Source organism: Polypterus senegalus, chromosome 15, assembly GCF_016835505.1.
Source record: "Polypterus senegalus isolate Bchr_013 chromosome 15, ASM1683550v1, whole genome shotgun sequence".
NCBI lineage: Eukaryota > Metazoa > Chordata > Cladistia > Polypteriformes > Polypteridae > Polypterus > Polypterus senegalus.
In genome coordinates, this window is record NC_053168.1 from 137,088,103 (window position 1) to 137,107,065 (window position 18,963).

The 18,963-nt window shown below is 39.7% G+C and overlaps 1 protein-coding gene across 2 annotated transcripts in view; it reads right to left on the reverse strand.

The window, feature by feature from the left end:
- Positions 1-5,782: 5,782 nt before the first annotated feature.
- LOC120515772 (solute carrier family 66 member 2) overlaps positions 5,783-18,963 on the reverse strand; it is a 96,731-nt gene continuing 83,550 nt past the window's right edge. For both annotated transcript variants that reach the window (XM_039737067.1, XM_039737068.1), the window contains one exon: positions 5,783-6,742. In XM_039737067.1, coding sequence (XP_039593001.1) covers positions 6,535-6,742 — 208 coding nt within the window. In that variant the 3' untranslated portion in view covers positions 5,783-6,534. The remainder of the gene's footprint in view (positions 6,743-18,963) is intronic.

Sequence of the window (18,963 nt, forward strand, 5' to 3'; positions counted from 1 at the left end):
GAGAAAGTGTGGGTCGATGTGCACATGAGTGGAAGTCGGTGATGGACTTACACTCCCATCCAGGCTTTGCGCCCAGTGCTGGCAAGATGGGACCTTGACACACAATCCTGAACTGGACTAAGTGAGTTTAATGAGAGAGAGATGTATTAATGTGCTGCATATAAAAGCACTAGGATATAATCTTAGTAAAGCTCTGTTTATAAATAGTTACATTTGGATTAAAAAAAATCAAATTCTGGGCTTTGCGCCCAGTGCATGGGGGGTTTGAGAATAATACACGATACAATCTGAAATGCCACACAGATGTAGGACTGTGCTAAGGGTATAGCATTTCAGTATATCACAGTGCCCAAATTGAAACAGGATAGAAAATAATGTGCTATTTAATTAGCAAATAAAAAGCCCCTTCATCTGTGTGAATAATAAATGATGCTACCTGTTGGATACTAAAAATTGTCGTGATATTCTTGCTGCCATTACTATGTATAGAGCTGTCCCTATGTCTGGGGTCAGTGTGGAGAGACGCCATAAAACCCCAAAATCATGTAAAGCCAGGACTAATGGCTTATAAACTAACCCCTTTAAGAAGGTTAGAAACAAATTAATAATATCAAATTTAAGTAAGACCTGCAATTGTTTAATGAAAGAAAACGACTGAAACCATTTATAAATAGAAAACTGAATTATGTTAGCCCAGTTAAAAGTCCAAAACAAAAAACCTGCAGACCTGACCCATCGAGGACCACTGGTGAACCACATTAAAACCCCCACAGTGACAGGCCGATGTAAACACATCTGGTTGTGCTTATAATTTAACACAAGAAGATTATCAGTATTTAATTTAGGACTTGACATCATAATGGTAGACAATTCAAATCAGTGAACATATAATTAAGTTCCACTAATAATTTCATCAACCTTGAAAGTTTAATCATTGGCAGCGCTGCAAATTAAAAATACTTAATACATGCCAAAATGGTTTTAAGTTGGCAGTTCTTCAATTGTTTTGAAGATTAAAGGAAAAATGAAATCAGTTAAGCTAAGGAGTAGTTTAAACTGGGGGGCAAACCGTGGGAGATACACGCTACCCTACTTTAACAACAATTGTGGAAAAGCTGATTTGAGACTTTATGAAGGTTCAACAGCTGAAACTTTATTTTTATTTATTTATGTATTTATTTTTGGAAGATGAAATAACCTTTTAGCCATTTCTTCCTTTTGTTCAGGAACACTATGGCTATATTCACACTATCATGTTTTCATTTTTAAATGAAAATGATCTCCCGCACTAGCGCTTTCACATTGTTTATTAAAGTATTTCCTCCACACTAAACGGACTAAAAAAGCCTGCAAATATAAGAGATGTCCTTTCAGTCTCGAGTTTGAAATCTAAGACTCGCAATTTTAGTCTGGCATACCCTGACTAGAGCTGCTCATTGGCTGTGTATACTGCATTTCGGTTTGTTAACCATTAGCAAAGAGATACAACATTTATAAACCGCCACTACCTCTTCTCTATCCTGTTGGTTTGCTATCCTGGTGATTGGTGCCATGCTCTACTGCCAGGTCATCTCAGATAAAGGAGCGTTGGAATCATCGAATGTAAAGTTTCTCTCATCAGATTGGATGGTCAGCACAGACTCCATTATAGAATGTCCAGGAGGGAGTAGACGGCTAGCTGGCCGAGGTCTCTGGGACGGTGGCTGTATCTGACTTTCTCTTAATTACAATTTTAAACTCTTCTGCGGTCAACTGGCCAACGTTCATCAATTAATGGACACTTACTGTTGTTTTCCATTTCTGTTTGTTTTAACAAATCTGGCTCCTTATAAGTACTAATTCCATATTTAGCAATTAGTATAACCTATACTTGTACTTCACCTTTCGGTTTGTTTACAGCGCTCTGTGCTTGCATTCAGTGAAAAGCGCTACACAAAAAAAAAAATTGTATTGCATTGTACATGACTTGAAAGTTGCACCTACGCTGAACATGAATGAATTGGCGTAATTTGGAAAAGGCAGTGTCCTCCTTGAAGGGATGGTTACGCTGCCGGCAATGGGATTTATGGCAAAAGTGTAGCGATTAGTAAATGATTTGCCTATTGTGCATTTATACAGCAATTAAACAAATGCTAATGTCACTTAAATGCATACAGGTAAGGAACACAACAAGCGCCATGGAAAAGAACTCCTCTGCTATGCCGGAATATGGTTTTAATGAAGTGTGAGCAAGGCATTGTAATGAGCAGGATCCAATCAGGGAAGGGTCACATAATAAGCATAAACCAATAATATCGTGATTACACTCAGCGTTTTCAAAACTCCAGATTTTTACCCATCCACACTGTAATGCTGAGCTGACCTTTAAAGAACAATACGGTAGAGGAGAGCATTTTCAAAACTCTGTTTTTCTGGGTTTAAAAATGCCGAAGCAGTATGCACAAAAGACACAACCGGAGACGAACGTTGTCATTTTTAAACAAGAACAAGGTAGTGTGGACATAAACTAAAGTTGCCCTGCTCAAATTGTCCTGTTTCAGGCAGCATTTCTGCCCAGGCTGGGGTATAAAGTTGTGTTTTGTCCATTTTTGTGCCATGCATTTATGTTAATGCTTCTTTTGTTTATGATGCGCAATGAGTATAAAATGTCTCAATTATATCCCATGTATTCTGTGGGTGGTCCCAAAGAGGCAGGGACACCTGTCAACTCCACCCTATAAATCCAGAGGGTCTCCCATAATTCCAGGCGGTTCATTTCGAATGCACTAGGGAGAGGAGTGTTTATTTGTGTTTCTTTTGTGCTTATTGTGATTTCCATTTTGAACCTGTGCTCTGTTCTTGACTTCGCCTTGGGATTCTGGACTGGGACTGTGTTTGCTGGGCATGGCTTTGCTTTCTTGGGCAATTCCTTTTGTGCTCTAAGGAGCTTATTGTACCACTCAGCATTTCTTGTTAAAAATAAATCTTTTATTTTGTAAAAATTCTTCAATGGCCATTTTGTTTCTAGTCGGGGTTTTGATGGCAATCCCTACTTAAGAGCAAGTACTTATGGGACTTGTGTGCTTCTGGGACTTCTAGTTCACGACACAAATAACACTTTCTTCTCTACATAAAGACTGCTGCACGGATTCCGCTAATTCTGCTTGCCAGCGCTACACAGGACACCTGAAATATGAAAGCTGGGTCACCAACTAAAAAAAGGAACACCTAGTGGGGGAAAAGGTGTCTGATGGCAGGATGGCACAGCGCAAGCAAAAGGATCCATTTCTAGAAAGCCACACATAGCTACATGACTTAATAATTCCAGTCATAAATTATGTGAGCTGGTGAATATGGGGAGAAGAGTTCTTTCTTCAACACAGCAGGACACACAAACTGCAAGCAAGTAACGGCTTCCTGCAAACCACGGAACAGAGCAAGGCTGCTTATGCCTTTAAATGTGCTGGCTGTTCACTGTGACTGTTATAATGGGGTCTGTGGTGGCCAATGCTGGACAACAGCAAACAATATCAAAAACGTCACTTATCCATTTGCCCCAAATAACAGACAACGTCAATGCCCCCCTGCTCTTCTGATCAGATACTAGATCAGAGGTGTCCAACTTTGTTCCATTTTCTCAATCAGTGACCTGTTTTTGCTGTTAATTAACTTTTGTCTTTATTTTAATTTACTTGTTATTTAAGACTCAGACCCTTTTGTTTCTTTTTTCCTGAATTAGCAGATGTCACACACATGCGCATGGGAGTCAGCCGAAAGGACCAGGAGAAGGTAATTCCATGCCAGGCCATGGGGTGGCAGGGTGCACTAAACCTCCCTCTCCAGATACGGGAAATTCTGCCCGAGGCTGAAGACATCATTTCCGGTCCTCGGCCTTAACGATGTCACTTCCGGTCCCGGCCCGGATGACATCACTTCCTCTGACAAGACTTTACAAAAGCCACCCATCTTCCCTCCATTGATCAGTTCTGTTTTGGACTCAACACTGTATTCACTTGTGCTTAAACTTGGACTTTTTGCAGCCAGGTTCAAGTATATGGGTGGCTGCCCCAAACCTTTTTCGTGTGTCAAGACTATTCATTTTCAGAGTCAAATAATAACGAGATATAAAATGAACCAACACATGACCCGCCGACCTGTGTCCATCACACAATATCTGAAAATGAAGAAAGGTGAAAGGCCTCAGTAATGTTGATCTGCGCAGGTCTACAAAACATTTTGGTGGAGCTCTTAGAAGAAAGAAAGTTAACAGTTTTGGAAGTGTCTGCAGTGGCACAATGAGCGCACCAAACAAGTCGTGGAATTAATTAACAAGAACTGGCTATTAAACGAGAAACTGGTTGGAGGTTTGAGGCACCGATTTAGCTGGTCTTCGGTTAGTTCGTATCATATCTCATTTTTGTTTGGCGGCCATTTAAGTAAAAAAAAGAAGCACTTCAAAGGACTGAGCCTTTTCAAAAAACAATTAAGAAGAAGAAGACAGAAATGGGTCACTGATTAAGAAAGCGGCAGGAAGAAAAACCTGCGCCTACTGTGGCCCTCCAGGATCGGAGTTGGGCACCCCTATACCAGATCTGCATAGTGTCAGGCATGAGTGCATGACAAGCACCTTGGGGGTCCTAACCAGGGAGGTAATAAGGATGGACAGTGGAGGAATACCAGTGCTAATAGCCTTTCATGTTCCACCTTTAGAACAGAGAAGGAAAACTGTGATGAACCACGACGGAGTGTACTATCAGAAGCCCCTCCCACTATCACCGCTACTTAAAGATGTTGCAGGCTGGAAGTTTCAGCCTTCAACTGGCATCTAAGAAAGATGGAGCTGCACCCCTTGGCTGTGCAGTTCATTTGTATCTTACTCTCACCTATGTGGAATCACGATTAAACAGGGCTCTGCCACAAACCCCACAACTTCGCCTGTGTTCCCTCATTTTTTTTAAAAGTATATTTATAAAATGTGAAACAATGTAACTCTGACCAACCATTCACAACTGTATACAGTTAAAAGTATGTGAAATATTTACTGTACATTCAGCTACTAAAAGAAAAATGTAAAATAATAAATATATATATAAATACTTTTTAAAAAACACACTTATATTAAGTTAAAAAGTGTACTAAAAACTAAACAATAAGTCTCTCATGCATCACTCGTAAAAAAAAAATAAAAGCGTGGCCGCTTTTCATCAATCAACATTCAAAAAGCGCGCACGCCTTATTTTTTTTACGAGTGATGTATGAGAGACTTATTGTTTACTTTTTAGTACACTTTTTAACTTAATATAAGCGGGGTTTTTAAAAAGTATTTATATATATATATACACATATATTATTTTCAACTTTTCAGTCTTAGGTTTGTTTTAGTATAATTTTGCAATCAATATTTTAACACTTCCTTTAATATTTCTATCCGTTACTAGCGCCATCTATTGGTGAAATCTTGAACTATTCATCATCTGAAAATTTCATTTCTTGATTAACATAGATTAATTAATCGATTAGTGAAACTGATTATTGATTCATGTACTGTATTGTCATCGGAAGTGAGTACGTGTGCAAAATTTCAAGTCATTTGGATAACAGGAAGTGGGTTAAATATCAATTACAAGATTTGTACCAGACAACAAACAGGTGAAGTTAATATAAAGCGTGGTAAAAAGTATAAATGACCAACACCCTGTTGGAATTACGTTTTGTTTGCAATTATTTACTTTTTTTACCCAAAGTATAAAATAAATTAATAAATAAAGCAGAAAAAAAACTTCTTTAAAGAGTAACTGCTGCCCAATCTGTGTTACGCAGCCACCAAAAGGCATTTCTGGAGCTTTCCATCTGGACTAATTGTCAAAGCGAGTAATTTGCGGCTGAGCTAATTCACAAGTAGTTTATGAACATATGCGAAAAAGATACCTGTGCTTAATTTTTTGGAAAAAATGCAGTCCCAAAAGCACATAAAAATACATAAAGGGTTTAAACAGATTAGTGCTAAATGGTAAATACTCAATCCTCAAAATCCTTAATTTGGCTTTTTCAGTTAATGTGTGGAAGAAGGGCAAATGAAAGACTGTGGAGCTTTCAAAATCCACATTGGATTGTTTTGCCCGGTTCAAGAAATACTGATTTTTTTTTTTTAAAACTGCTTTAGATATTGGAAGCTGAGAAACACAAAATACACAAGAAAAAAAAAAGAAAATAAATGTTAATGATCATATTTTAAGGACAATTCCATCAAACTAAAAATTTCCACCCTAAAAAATAAAAGATACAAAAGACCACGATAGACCATCTCCCTGTAATCATTTTCAGTTCCTGCACATTTTGAACTGTCCAGCCCTTTTATCTCTAAGGCAAAAATATTGTACAACAATCTTCAGTTAAATAGCAAAATACAAAAATATAAGCAGCTGAAAAGACTTCATTAACAAAGTTCTTCTCAAAAAATGTTCTCACACAGATTTCTTTGTAACAAATGCTTATCTTAAGATTAAAGTGACCTACAGGAGTGAGCAAAGGCCAAGTGGCATCACGTCACAATGTTCAGAGGGCCTTGGCACTGCCCGCGTGCACAGTGTGAGAGGCAGGCTTCTGTGGGTAGCGGCTATAGTAATAGACCTGGAAAAGGATGGCAAAGTCCACAAAGACCTGAAGGAGGCCGCAGATCCAGAACTGAACTGGCGCCTGGTTCACAATGAAGTAGCCGGTCTTAAAGGTGTCTCCACTTGTCCACATGCACACCATCTTGATGCTGACAAAACAAAGAAAAACATTTAATAAAATCCTAAATTAAATAACCTAAATAAAGGTTTTCATAAGCCATAATGTCAAATTTATGTTTCACATCTTTATCCACTAATTTGCTGAATCTTATCCAATTCAGAGTGAAAAGGAGTCTAGTGCCAATCCCAGCAGTATCTGGGCACAAGACTATGAATCAAACATGGATAAGGGCTGAACTCATTCACACTGGGCCAAACTTGATAGAATAAGCAATTAATTAATTTTTTGTGAAGCCGCATGGTTTTCATTTAAAAAAAGTCGAGTGATTTTCTTGTGCAAGGAGCGGGTTTTGTTTCCAAATGGGGCTTCGTGATTTCGTTTGGTAGTACCACACTGCAGATAACAACACTGCTTCCCAGTTAAAGTAAATCTTGTGAGCAGTAGTGGGTGCCACTGAGCCCCCAAACCACAGACACACAAGACCCAACACAACACCGGGTTCAATAAACAAATCTTTAATCCAACCATCTGCGATAATATAATTCACTAAGGCAAGACACCCATGGAAAGGCAAGACAACCATGAAAAGCACGCCGGAAGGGGAGTGGATTCACTAAGCCGCCGACAAGTAAGACACCTATGGCGCAAGCAGGAAGGAGCCAAGCTGGAGGTGAATCGCCATATGCAGCATGTAAAACGGTTTGCGAGGGGTATCCCATGGGATCCTTAAAACAATCCTTTACAACTGAGGTTAAAACACAATGAAGTAAACAGTCTTTAAAAACCGAGTTTTCCGCGTGCACCATAGCAAACTGTTTTACACGCTACATACAGCAATTCCCATCCACGACAAACATGCGTCTTCTTAGATGCTCCTGCAGGAACACGGAAAGTCTACGTGAGTCACAGGCACAGGAGCGATGGCGGTCCGCCAGTTTTCAGCCACGGATGATTGTGTGTTGGTTCGTTCCGTGCATGGTTACAATGTTGCTTTTCTTGCTGATTTATTACATTACAGATTTTTCAAATGTTAATTTTCTGTCTGTACTTAAAAATCATTCAAAAACCGGCCTGATTATGTGGCGTATGGTACGCCGCGGGTTGGCTAGTCTGGAATAATACAAGAAGTACAAACCAAAAACATTAACAAACCCGATGCCTTCTCTTATCTCCCTCCGTTCTTGAAGTGAGTTTCGCCTGCTGCCCCCCGACTCTGACTAAACAGGACCCAGGAGTACTTCCAGTGGCATGTTTTAGCTTGATGGAAGCACTTCCAGGTCATACAGAAACCGGGGAAGACCTCCCCCAGCCGGCTCCCTCTACCGTCACCCATGGACCTCTACAGATACTGCTTATGGTTTACAAAACCTTAAATCATCTCTGCTCCATCCTATATTTCAGAATGTCTTTCACCTTACACTCCAAATCGTAACCTTACATCTTCAAATGAGTGTCTGCTTAGAATTCCAAGAGCTAAACTTAAAAGAAGTGGTGAGGTGTTATGCACCTAAAATCTGGAACAGCTTGCCAATAGAAATTCGCCACACTAATACAGTGGAGCACTTTAAAAAAAAAACTGCTAAAAACACACTACTTTAACATAGCTTTCTCATAGCTTCATTTTAGTTTAATCCTGATACCCTGTATATGCACTTAATTATCATTATCATTCCTGGTGGCTCCAAAATCCGCACTAACCCCTACTTTCTCTTCTGTTCTTTTTCCAGTTTTCTGTGGTGGTGATCTGCGCCACCACCACCTGATCAAAGCACCGTGATGTCCCTACATTGATGGATTAAAGGCCAGAAGTCCACATGACCGTCATCATCAAATTCTTCCATGAGAACCCTGAATACCATAACCTGATTGAGGTCATTGATGTTAAGCAGAATGCCTAGAGGGGGCTGGGTGGTCTCATGGCCTCGGAACCCCTTTCAGATTGTTTTTTTTTTCTCCAGCCGTGTGGAATTGTTTTGTTTTTTTACTTTTATCCTATATTAATTAGTATTGCCTAATTTTATTTTTTATATATTTTGTCGTTTTTCTCTTTCTTCGTCCTGTAAAGCACTTTGAGCTACATCATTTGTACGAAAATGTGCTCTAGAAATAAATGTTGATGTTGTACAGGGCTTTGCTTCTGGGCTTCAATTCCCATGCAGCCCTGCAGGTGTCCAAACTGAGACTACTTGTGAGGAACACTACCACCTATCAAATTGGCTTTCGTTTCCTTTGTAGTTTCCTAACCAGGCAAGAAATTCTCCTTAATCCAGGCCAGGATGCCCATCCACCTTCCTGGGCACTTACAATCTTTACCTCACAAAATCTTGTTTGCATGTTCTTTGAACATTCCTGTTTGGTTCAGATTTTTGGAAAGAATCTTGAGAGGTTGATATGGAACTAGAAGGGCTGGAGTAGGCGATGCTAAAGGGCATTTCTTCACTGGCTTTCTTAAGGAAGTGTGTTGTGTATAACGGTGTAGCAGTGCTACCGTGGGAAGAACTCCATTTCCCAGCAGCCCCAAGGATGATTACCCACATAGGATGACTGGAATGGAAGTAGGGGCTGCTGGGGACAAAATAGGCCAGCAGGAAAGTTGAAAATGGGGACCTGACAGAGCAACAGGAGATCGGTGGTTTTGTGTATCTTGTCCAATGTGTCGTCTAAAAAGTCAATTGTGCCCTGGACCGTTTCCCAATAGGATGAATGGACTGTCTTGTGCCAGCCTGTCGTGTGTATAGTGGTGGATTTATCGTCGTGCGTCTTCAAAAGGAGCGCTCCCGTTAATCTCACCCCTCACCACTCAGGACTACTGGTAGGACTGTTTCACTTATTTTTTACAGAAGCTGTTCTCAGGATTCTCATCTTCACACCAAACCATTTCACCTGCTTTTGCTGTATTGGACTATATAAGGACATTGTCGTGAGTGTTTATTGTAGTGATTCATTTTTATATTACAATTGTATTGCCGTAGGGGAAAGGGGAGGTTTGTCTGATCGTTGTTGTTTTGTATTGGGTTTTCATTTTTTTAATCATTCATTGGTTTTGTGTTTTGTGCTTGTGAATGTGTGTGGGTCGGGCCAAGGCTGGGTGCGTTCCTGGAATCTCCACCAAAAAAATAAATAAATCACCGTCTCTTCGACAGTGTGAATCTTGCGGCACTGGACCGCTACAATGGGTTGTCCGCTCATAACTGGACCCAGGAGTACTTCAGGTGGCGTGTCGTAGCTTGTTGAAAGCACTTCCGGGTCATACAGAAACCGGGGATGTCCTCTATAATGCTGTGCTTCTGGACTTCAATTCCCATGCAGCCCTGCTGGTGTCCAAACTGAGACTACTTACGAGGAACACTACCTATTAATCTGGGGGAAGAACTGCTCCCGGCTTCCAGCTCTCACCAGTCCATCCTTCCTTCCTGCATCCCAGCCAGGACAAGAGTTATAAGGCGTCCTTGCCAAGTAGTGTTCGCAACCTGGACATCCTTCCCATCCAAGGCTGGGTACGCCCCTGGAATCTCCACCAAAAAAATAAATAAATCACAGTCTCTTCAACGGTGTGAATCTTAGCGGCACTGGACCGCTACAACGGGTTGTCTGCTCGTAACAGTTCCTCAGTATGCAGGAGCAAAAGTCTCTTTGAATGGATGCACAACTGAGATCTGCAATCAGCAGCCCCCTAAAACATTAAAGTGATGGCTGATTTATTTATTGTCTTTATAAACGTAAGCCACCGACCTATCTAGGGCATCCTGCGACCCATGGGTTGAGAAACACTGATCGAGAGGAATTCTTTCAGGTAAAGGGGAAGTGGAAATGCAAGTTAAAATGGAATCCAGGAAGCCTCGCTTTACACACAGAAAGTCACAGAAATCTGGAACAAGCTACTGAGTTGTAAAGTAAGAGGAATTCATGACATGTTTCTATTGCTAACCAAACAGGCTAGATGTTAAAAATGGTCTTCCATTGTTCACGAAACATCCAGTGTTCTTATCAGCAGAGGTGTGATCAAGGAGTAAAATACCATATGTCATTTCAATGGCGGCCCCCAAAACACTGTGCTGCAATAATAAACCAGCCGTAAAAAAATTTCACCCTCCCTTGTCTTGTTTTACAAAATCTTCAATCAGGTCTGGATCAGAAGGACAAGAAGCGAGATGACAAAGCTAAAGTGACTCAACTGAAAGAGTCGGTAAAACAGTTGTGCGTTCTGCCAGCACAATTTATTAACACAGTACAAAACAGAATAAACCTGACCTCCTCACACAGATTTATAAGTTTTCATACTCTGGCTCACTCTCACTTACGAGTCTGTCACTGTGCTTTACTTTTTTAATCATTTTCTACACTTCTGCTTTCTCTGAGGATGCTTACTTGACCTTATCCTCAGGTTACCAGACAGCTGGCTTTCTGGCGATTGATCTTTTTGAAGTTTAAGTAAGATGGCGATTCACTATTGCCAATACGAATCCTCGAGCAGAGGACATGTTTTTGTTTATGGCTTAGCTCAAAAGGAGACCCTCAATCTTTGGTTTTGTTGCCTCAGTTTCCTTTTTTGTTACTGTTGTAAAACTGTGGACCATAAAGACAAAGGGAACGTCAGGCTTCCAAAAGACTTCTCTGGCCAGGTCAGGCCTCGATTGTCTGACTGGAAAAGGCTTCAGCCCAATGGGCTTAATCCCAACCTTAGCAGACCTAAAAGGGTTTTAGGTCTCAGAAGTAAATTTAAACATCAATTAAATTTAAACTTTCAATTAGCAAGTTTACAAATGAGCGAATACTGAAGATGATCCGTTAGCTGGGCCTGGCCGTTCCTGTGGGCAAGGGAGATAATTAAAGTGACTACTGCCATTTTATTTCTGATTTTCACATATAGACTTCTATGGAAAGAATGAGCTTACAAATAAATGTATCGCATGATGCAGAGAGAACTGCATACATCTCTCACATCTTTTATTTTCTGAACCTGCTTTCTTGAAGGTTTCTTCAAGTTCAGAATTCATCCGAGAAGTGTCTCTCCATCAGGTGTAATTCTAGATGCCATGGCATAAAGACACATGGCATGGCACTATACCATGGCATTAAGAGACCATTTACAGTGACCAATAAAACGCACGTGTTTGGGATGTACAGAAAAATTCTATAAGCACAGAGAAAGACAACATACACACCACATAAACCATTATTAGCACAAAAAGATAACACGTACAGCCCACATAAACAGCGACAAGGTATACTGACCCCACAGACCATGACAACCCAAGTCTAGACAGGTCAGTCGTGATATACTGTGCTTGTGGTAATAAAATCACTGAGATCATAAATTATTAAACCCAATAATTAAGTGTTTATTCCTTATTCCAACTGCGGATTTTATTGTAACTCTGTCTGCTTTCTTGTTACACCCAACACCTAACACTGTGGCGTTTGCATATTTACTAATCTCCATTCTAACCGCAATGCTACTTTGTGATTAAAAAAACTTTTATCAGCAAAACTATTAGCATATTATCTGCAAAACAATAAACATATGGAAAACTGAAGCTACTTTATCCGTTTGAAATAAAAACAGTACTAGCTTTCTCAATCTGATGCTCCATCCACTTCAGCAGAAAAGAAATGGCTACAGGTGCCCTTGGGAAAACCATCTGCACGGAAGAAAGCAGAATAATTGGCTCTGTATGAGCTCAGTAGTACCACAGTCTTGGAAATTAATTAGAAAGATGGTTTTGAAAAAATGATTTAGATACATGCTTGCTATGAACTCCCTAACTTGCCTACATGGAAGGAACCAAATTAAGATTAAATGCAAGCATACCTGTTTATGGAAAACAGAAAATGAGAAAGAATTAGTCAGGTATGTAGTGTACCTGTACGGTTATGTCTATTTAATGCTGTTTTAGTTTTATTGTTCATCATTTCATCATACACAACTGCATTTATCAATAGCACCTGATGACCCCGACTCTCTTGATTCACTGACACAAGGTCTTACTTGTGTTTCTGAATGGATGAGTAGTAATTTTCTCAAACTAAATAAAGAGAAAACAGAAATTTAAGTGATTGGCAAAAATGGATATAATGAAGTTATTAGAAATAAACTTGATGCATTAGGATTAAAAGTCAAGACGGAGGTAAAGAATTTAGGGGTAACTGTTGACTGTGACCTGAATTTTAAATCGCATATTAATCAGACCACTAGGACAGCATTTTTTCCACTTAAGAAATATAACCAAAGTTAGACCTCTTATAACATTGCAAGATGCTAAGAAATTAGTTCACGCTTTTGTTTTCAGTCGACTAGATTACTGTAATGCACTCCTCTCAGGACCACCAAAAAAAAAAGACACCAATCGATTACAACGAGTGTAGAATGCAGCTGCTAGAATTCTAACTAGGAAAAGAGCTTTGATGTCACTACACTGGTTACCTGTGTCATTCAGAATTGACTTGGTTTACAAAGCCTTAAATAATCTCGCTCCATCTTATATTTCAGAATGTTCTTCACCATACATTCCAAATCGTAACCTTAGATCTTCAAATGAGTGTCTGCTTAGAATTCCAAGAGCTAAACTTAAAAGAAGTGGTGAGGCGGCTTTCTGCTGTTATGCCTAAAATCTGGAACAGCTTGCCAATAGGAATTCATCAGGCTGATACGGTGGACCATTTTAAAACACTGCTGAAAACACATTACTTTAACATGGCTTTATCATAACTTCATTTTAGTTTAAGTATGTTCTGCATATTCAATTAATTATCAGTACTATTCATGGTGGCTCCACAATCCGTACTATTTCGCTGCTGTTCTTTTTCCGGTTTTCTGTGTTGGCGATCTGCGCCATCACCACCTAATCGAATAGTAATTTTCTCAAGTTAAATAAAGAGAAAACTGAAATTTTAGTGATCAGCAATAATGGATACAATGAGGCTATTAGAAATAAACTGGATACATTAGGATTAAAAGTCAAGACGGAGGTAAAAAGCTTAGGGGTGATTGTTGACTGTAATCTGAATTTTAAATCACATATTAATCAGATCATTAGGACAGCATTTTTTCACTTAAGAAACATAAGTAAAGTTAGACCTCTTATATCACTGAAAGATGCTGAGAAATTAGTTCACGCGTTTGTTTTCAGTCGACTAGATTACTGTAATGCACTCCTCTCTGGACTACCCAAAAAAAGATATAAATTGTTTGCAACTAGTGCAGAATGCAGCTGCTAGAATCATAACTAGGAAAAGAAAATCAGAACACATCACACCAGTCTTAGCGTCACTACACTGGTTACCTGTGTCATTCAGAATTGACTTTAAAATTCTGCTTATGGTTTATAAAGCCTTAAATAATCTCGCCCCATCTTATATATCGGAATATCTGACACCTTATATTCCAAATCATAACCTCAGATCCTCAAATGAGTGTCTCCTTAGAATTCCAAGAACAAAACTTAAAAGAAGTGGTGAGGCGGCCTTCTGCTGTTATGCACCTAAAATCTGGAATAGCCTGCCAATAGGAATTCGCCAGGCTGATACAGTAGAGCACTTTAAAACACTGCTGAAAACACATTACTTTAACATGGCCTTTTTATAACTTCATTTTAATCTTAATTTAACTTAATCCTGATACTCTGTATGTTCAATTCATCATAATAACTATTCATGGTGGCTCTAAAATCGGTACTGACCCCTACTCTCTTTCTGTTTCTTTTTCCGGTTTCTTTGTGGTGGTGGCCTGCGCCACCACCACCTACTCAAAGCTTCATGATGCTCCAACAATGATGGATGGATTAAAAGGAAGAAGTCTACGTGACCATCATCATCATCAAGCCCTTCCGTGAGAACCCTAAATCCAAAGAGGACTGTTTCATTTATGTTAGGTAGAATGCCCAGAGGGGACTGGGCGGTCTCATGGTCTGGAATCCCTACAGATTTTATTTTTCTCCAGCCGCCTGGAGTTTTTGTTTTTTCTGTCCCCCCTGGCCATTGAACCTTACTCTTATCCGATGTTAATGTTGATTTATTTTGTTTTATAATTGTGTCTTTCATTTTTCTATTCTTTAATATGTAAAGCACTTTGAGCTACTGATTGTATGAAAATGTGCTATATAAATAAATGTTGTTGTTGTTGTTGTTGTAATCAAAGCACAGTGCTATCCCTACATTGATGGATTAAAGGCCAGAAGTCCACATGACCATCATCATCAAATTCTTCCATGTGAATCTTGAATTCCAGGATGACTGATTGAGGTCATTGAGGTTAGGTAGAATGCCTAGAGGGGGCTGGTCAGGTGGTCTCGTGGCCTCGGAACCCCTGCAGATTTTGGTTTTTTTTTTTCTCCAGGAGTCTGGAGTTTTTGGTTTTTTTTTTGTTTTGTTTTGTTTTTTCTGTCCTCCCTGGCCATCGGACTTTACTTTTTATTTGATGATAATTAGTGTTCCCTTATTTTAATTCTTATTTATTTTGTCTTTTATTTCTCTTTTCTTCATCATGTAAAGCACTTTGAGCTACATTATTTGTATGAAAATGTACTATATAAATAAATGTTGTTATTGCTGTTGATATGGCAAAGTATGGGGTCCATGGCAGAGCACAGTATGGCTCGGTCAAGTGGGTGCAGCTGACCGTGTGTTAACATGCAAACACAATCAGTTTGTCCAGTTTCCTCACTGGCATTCCATGGGACATCAGGCAAAGCCCCTGCAGCCACAAAAGTGTAAATGGAGCCTGAGTAGATAAATGAAAGATTTAAGAAAGGAAAAAGAGACTCAAAAGGGGAAAGAAAGAGAGAGGTGGGAGACAATAAAAATCAAGAGAGATGGGTTGGTGGGCATACAAATGTGAATTGGGAGTACAAGCAGGTGCTGTGGACAGTAGGCTTGGCCCCACCATGAGCAAAGGGTACGATGTTCATGGGGTAGGGTCGCTCCAGTTTAGCACCCAGGGTGATGGAGTGACATTCAGGACTTAGAAGATCACCCTGCAGACACCTGTGAGTGATGGCGGGGGGACGATGGAGCGGTCACCAACTGAGGTGGCAGGGATGCAAGCCGATCTGAATGTTGACCCAGCATGCAGCTGTCTAAGCCCCGCTGCGTAGACCTGATGGGTGAGCAGGAAAAAAAAGAAAGACACCAAGGTTTAGAGATCTGAGAAGAAGCCTCCCGATTTCAACTGTGTTTTAAAAATTGATTTTAACGTTCCTTTTGGATTATTAATTTAATAACTGACTTTTCTCCCATGAGCACTTGTTTATTTATCAAGAACTATTTATTTATTTAAAGAGGATCGACTCCACTGCACTGCACTTTATTTCTTCTGACACAGCTTGGTAAAATGAAATGCACAACACACTCTGAAGCACCAATCTTGTTGTTATGTGTCCTCATTTCCCTAATCCATCCTCGGTTTCATAACTTTCGATGACCTTGTTTCAAAGACCCTGGCATTCCACTGACTTGTATTATAACTTTATTTACGATCTTTACGTTGCTGCTAGAGCGAGTGAATTTCCACTAGGGATCCATAAAGCAAGTAGGTAAGGAAGTATGAACGGACAGTTCTAACAAAATAAGCGACTATCACTGACCCTCCATCTATCTTTATATTATGCTGCTTTATATCTATCTGTCACAGATAAATTTATATCTGGCTAATTTATTATAATGAAATAAAATATAAGGTTCAGATCATTGTCTTTGCTAAGCTTTCTTCAGTCTCTGTGGTATTAGAATCCACATCCCTAGAGACATGTGTTCCGTTAATTGGTGCTTCCAAATTGACCTCTATGAGATACAAGTCACAATGGGATGGCTCCTCATTTAGGGACTTAGACATGCTTTGCTCCCAGTGCTGCTGGAACAGGCTCTGGGCCCTGTGAAGGTCAACTGAATTATCGATTTGAGAATGCTACAGTATGTTAGAACAAGGCAGGTCATGTATTAAAAGGTCCATTCTTCTGGCTTTTAACCTGCTTTTGTTCCATGAAGAACGGCTCAGATGAATCGGCAGTACAACCAATCAGCTTTGACCACAAACCAGGACCCAAAATGAACGGGATGTGGGAAGAAGCTAAAGTATCCACCAAAAAATTAAAAGAGCACGCCGACTCAAACACAGACCATGCCAATGCTGAGAGCTGAGCCCAAACCACACTTACTGTAAAGTCATCACCTAATGTAAACCTTTTCATTAAAACAAAAAAACCTCTATGCATCTACATATCTGTGGGTATGTGAGAGGAACATAAAAGTACAGGCTTCACCTTAAAAATGTGATTTGGCCCAGATTTCAAGACGACGTCTGAAACCCAAATTGGTGATTCATACGTACAGAGGATTCAGAAAATACTCAGACCCTTTCACTTTCTGCGCAGATTATTATGACATAGATTTATCTTTCAATGTACACTACCAGTCAAAAAATTTTACAACACCAGAGTTTTTCCAGTTTTGCTTCAAATGCAATCAGTTTAAATGCAATGAATGACCTAAAACGGCTAAAAAGTAAGCGGTAAACTGCCAGAGGTTTAAATTTAAAAGATTAGGTTAGTAAAAACTGAAGAAAAAAAAGGAAATTTCAGAATATTACAAATGGGCCTTCTTCAGGGAGCAACTAATAGGCTACAAGCTACTGATGTTCTTCAGCAATTAAAGTAAATGAAGCCCTGCAAGTTGAAGCAAACAATTTGCACAGGTGGCCCAACTTCTGTTGATTACTTAAAAACCCTCAATCTGTCTTAAAGCAGAGATAGAACACACTGGGTTATTACACCCTCTGAAGTACGACTTGGACACTGTAGAAAGCTGTAAATTCCAGTGATAATGACAAGAAAACGGCAATTAACAAATGAAATGAGACCAAGCGTTGTTACTCTTAGAAGTGTTAGGCCTTTTTATTTAGAGAAACAGCAAAAAAAAAAAACAAAATCAAATTGTCAGCGAGTCCAGTGGTGTCCGACACAATCCAAAGGCAACTGGAAACTGGACGACACTCTGATAGGAAGAGATCTGGCAGAGCCAAATCCACAAGCCAATTAGAAGAAACGTTTCTGAGGGTCCCCAGCTTGCGTGATCACAGGGGTCTCACGGCACAACAGCTTCAAGCACAGCTTAACAGTGCAGAGTGTCAGTTTGTACCGTGAATAGGAGACTTTGTGCTGCAGGTTTGACACAGTGAGTGGACATAAGAAAGCCATTCCTTAAAGGACAAAATAGGGCCTTGAAATACCGGCTGTGGACTACTGAAGGCTGGAAGAAAGTCTTGTGGACCGACAAATCCAAATTTGAAATCTTTGGTTCATCACACAGGGTGTTTATATGCCGTTGAGATGTTGATGGTGATGATTCCTCAGTGTGTAACACCAATTGTTAAACATGGAGGAGGAATTGTGATGGTCTGGGGTTCTTTTGCTGGAGGCAGAGTTGGTGACTTGCACAGAGTGACTGGTATTCTGAATCAAAAGGGTTAACATATTTTGGCTGCTATATTAGCAAAAGGAGGCTACTTTGATGAATCAAATATTTGAATAAAATTGTGTACACTTAATGATTGCTTTATTTATTGCTTTTAGTTGCCATTGTTTCTTTCTTCTATGCCTTGATTTCATGAAACATGAAGACATTAAACTGTGTGCATTTCCATAAAAACGAAAAAAAACTGAGGTGTTCTAAAACTTTTGACCCGCGGCGTATACATTTACGATTATTGCCCAACAATTTACACATAATGACCCACTACAGCAAAGTGAAAACCTCTCAGAAAGGTTTGCTAATTTATTAAAAATCAAAAATTACGTAAGTATTTAGACCCTTTGCTGTGGCACTCCAAAATGTGGTTGAGTGCATTAATTGTCCTTGATGAGTCTAGAACTCGATGGAAGTCCACCTGTGACCATAAACACTCCATAAGCCTAACCGTTTAAAATGTGGCCCTTATCAAAATCATTCAAGTACAATACAATACAATTTATTTTTATATAGCCCAAAATCACACAAGAAGTCATGCAGAGGGCCAGGTGTAAGAGCCATTTTCATAAATATTATATTAAGATGACAATGCATAACCTATGGGAGGTTCCTAAAACCCCCCATAAGTTGAGTAGAATTGGTATGTTCTTGCCATTTCTAACAGCTCTGACTATAAATGTTATTCTTCAGTTAGTGACAGCCTTGTCATGTGTAAGGCATAGAGGTCATACGGTTTTAAACCGGGCTCGTGCCCATGCCTACGGGCTCTTTGAGTGTGCAAAGTAACAC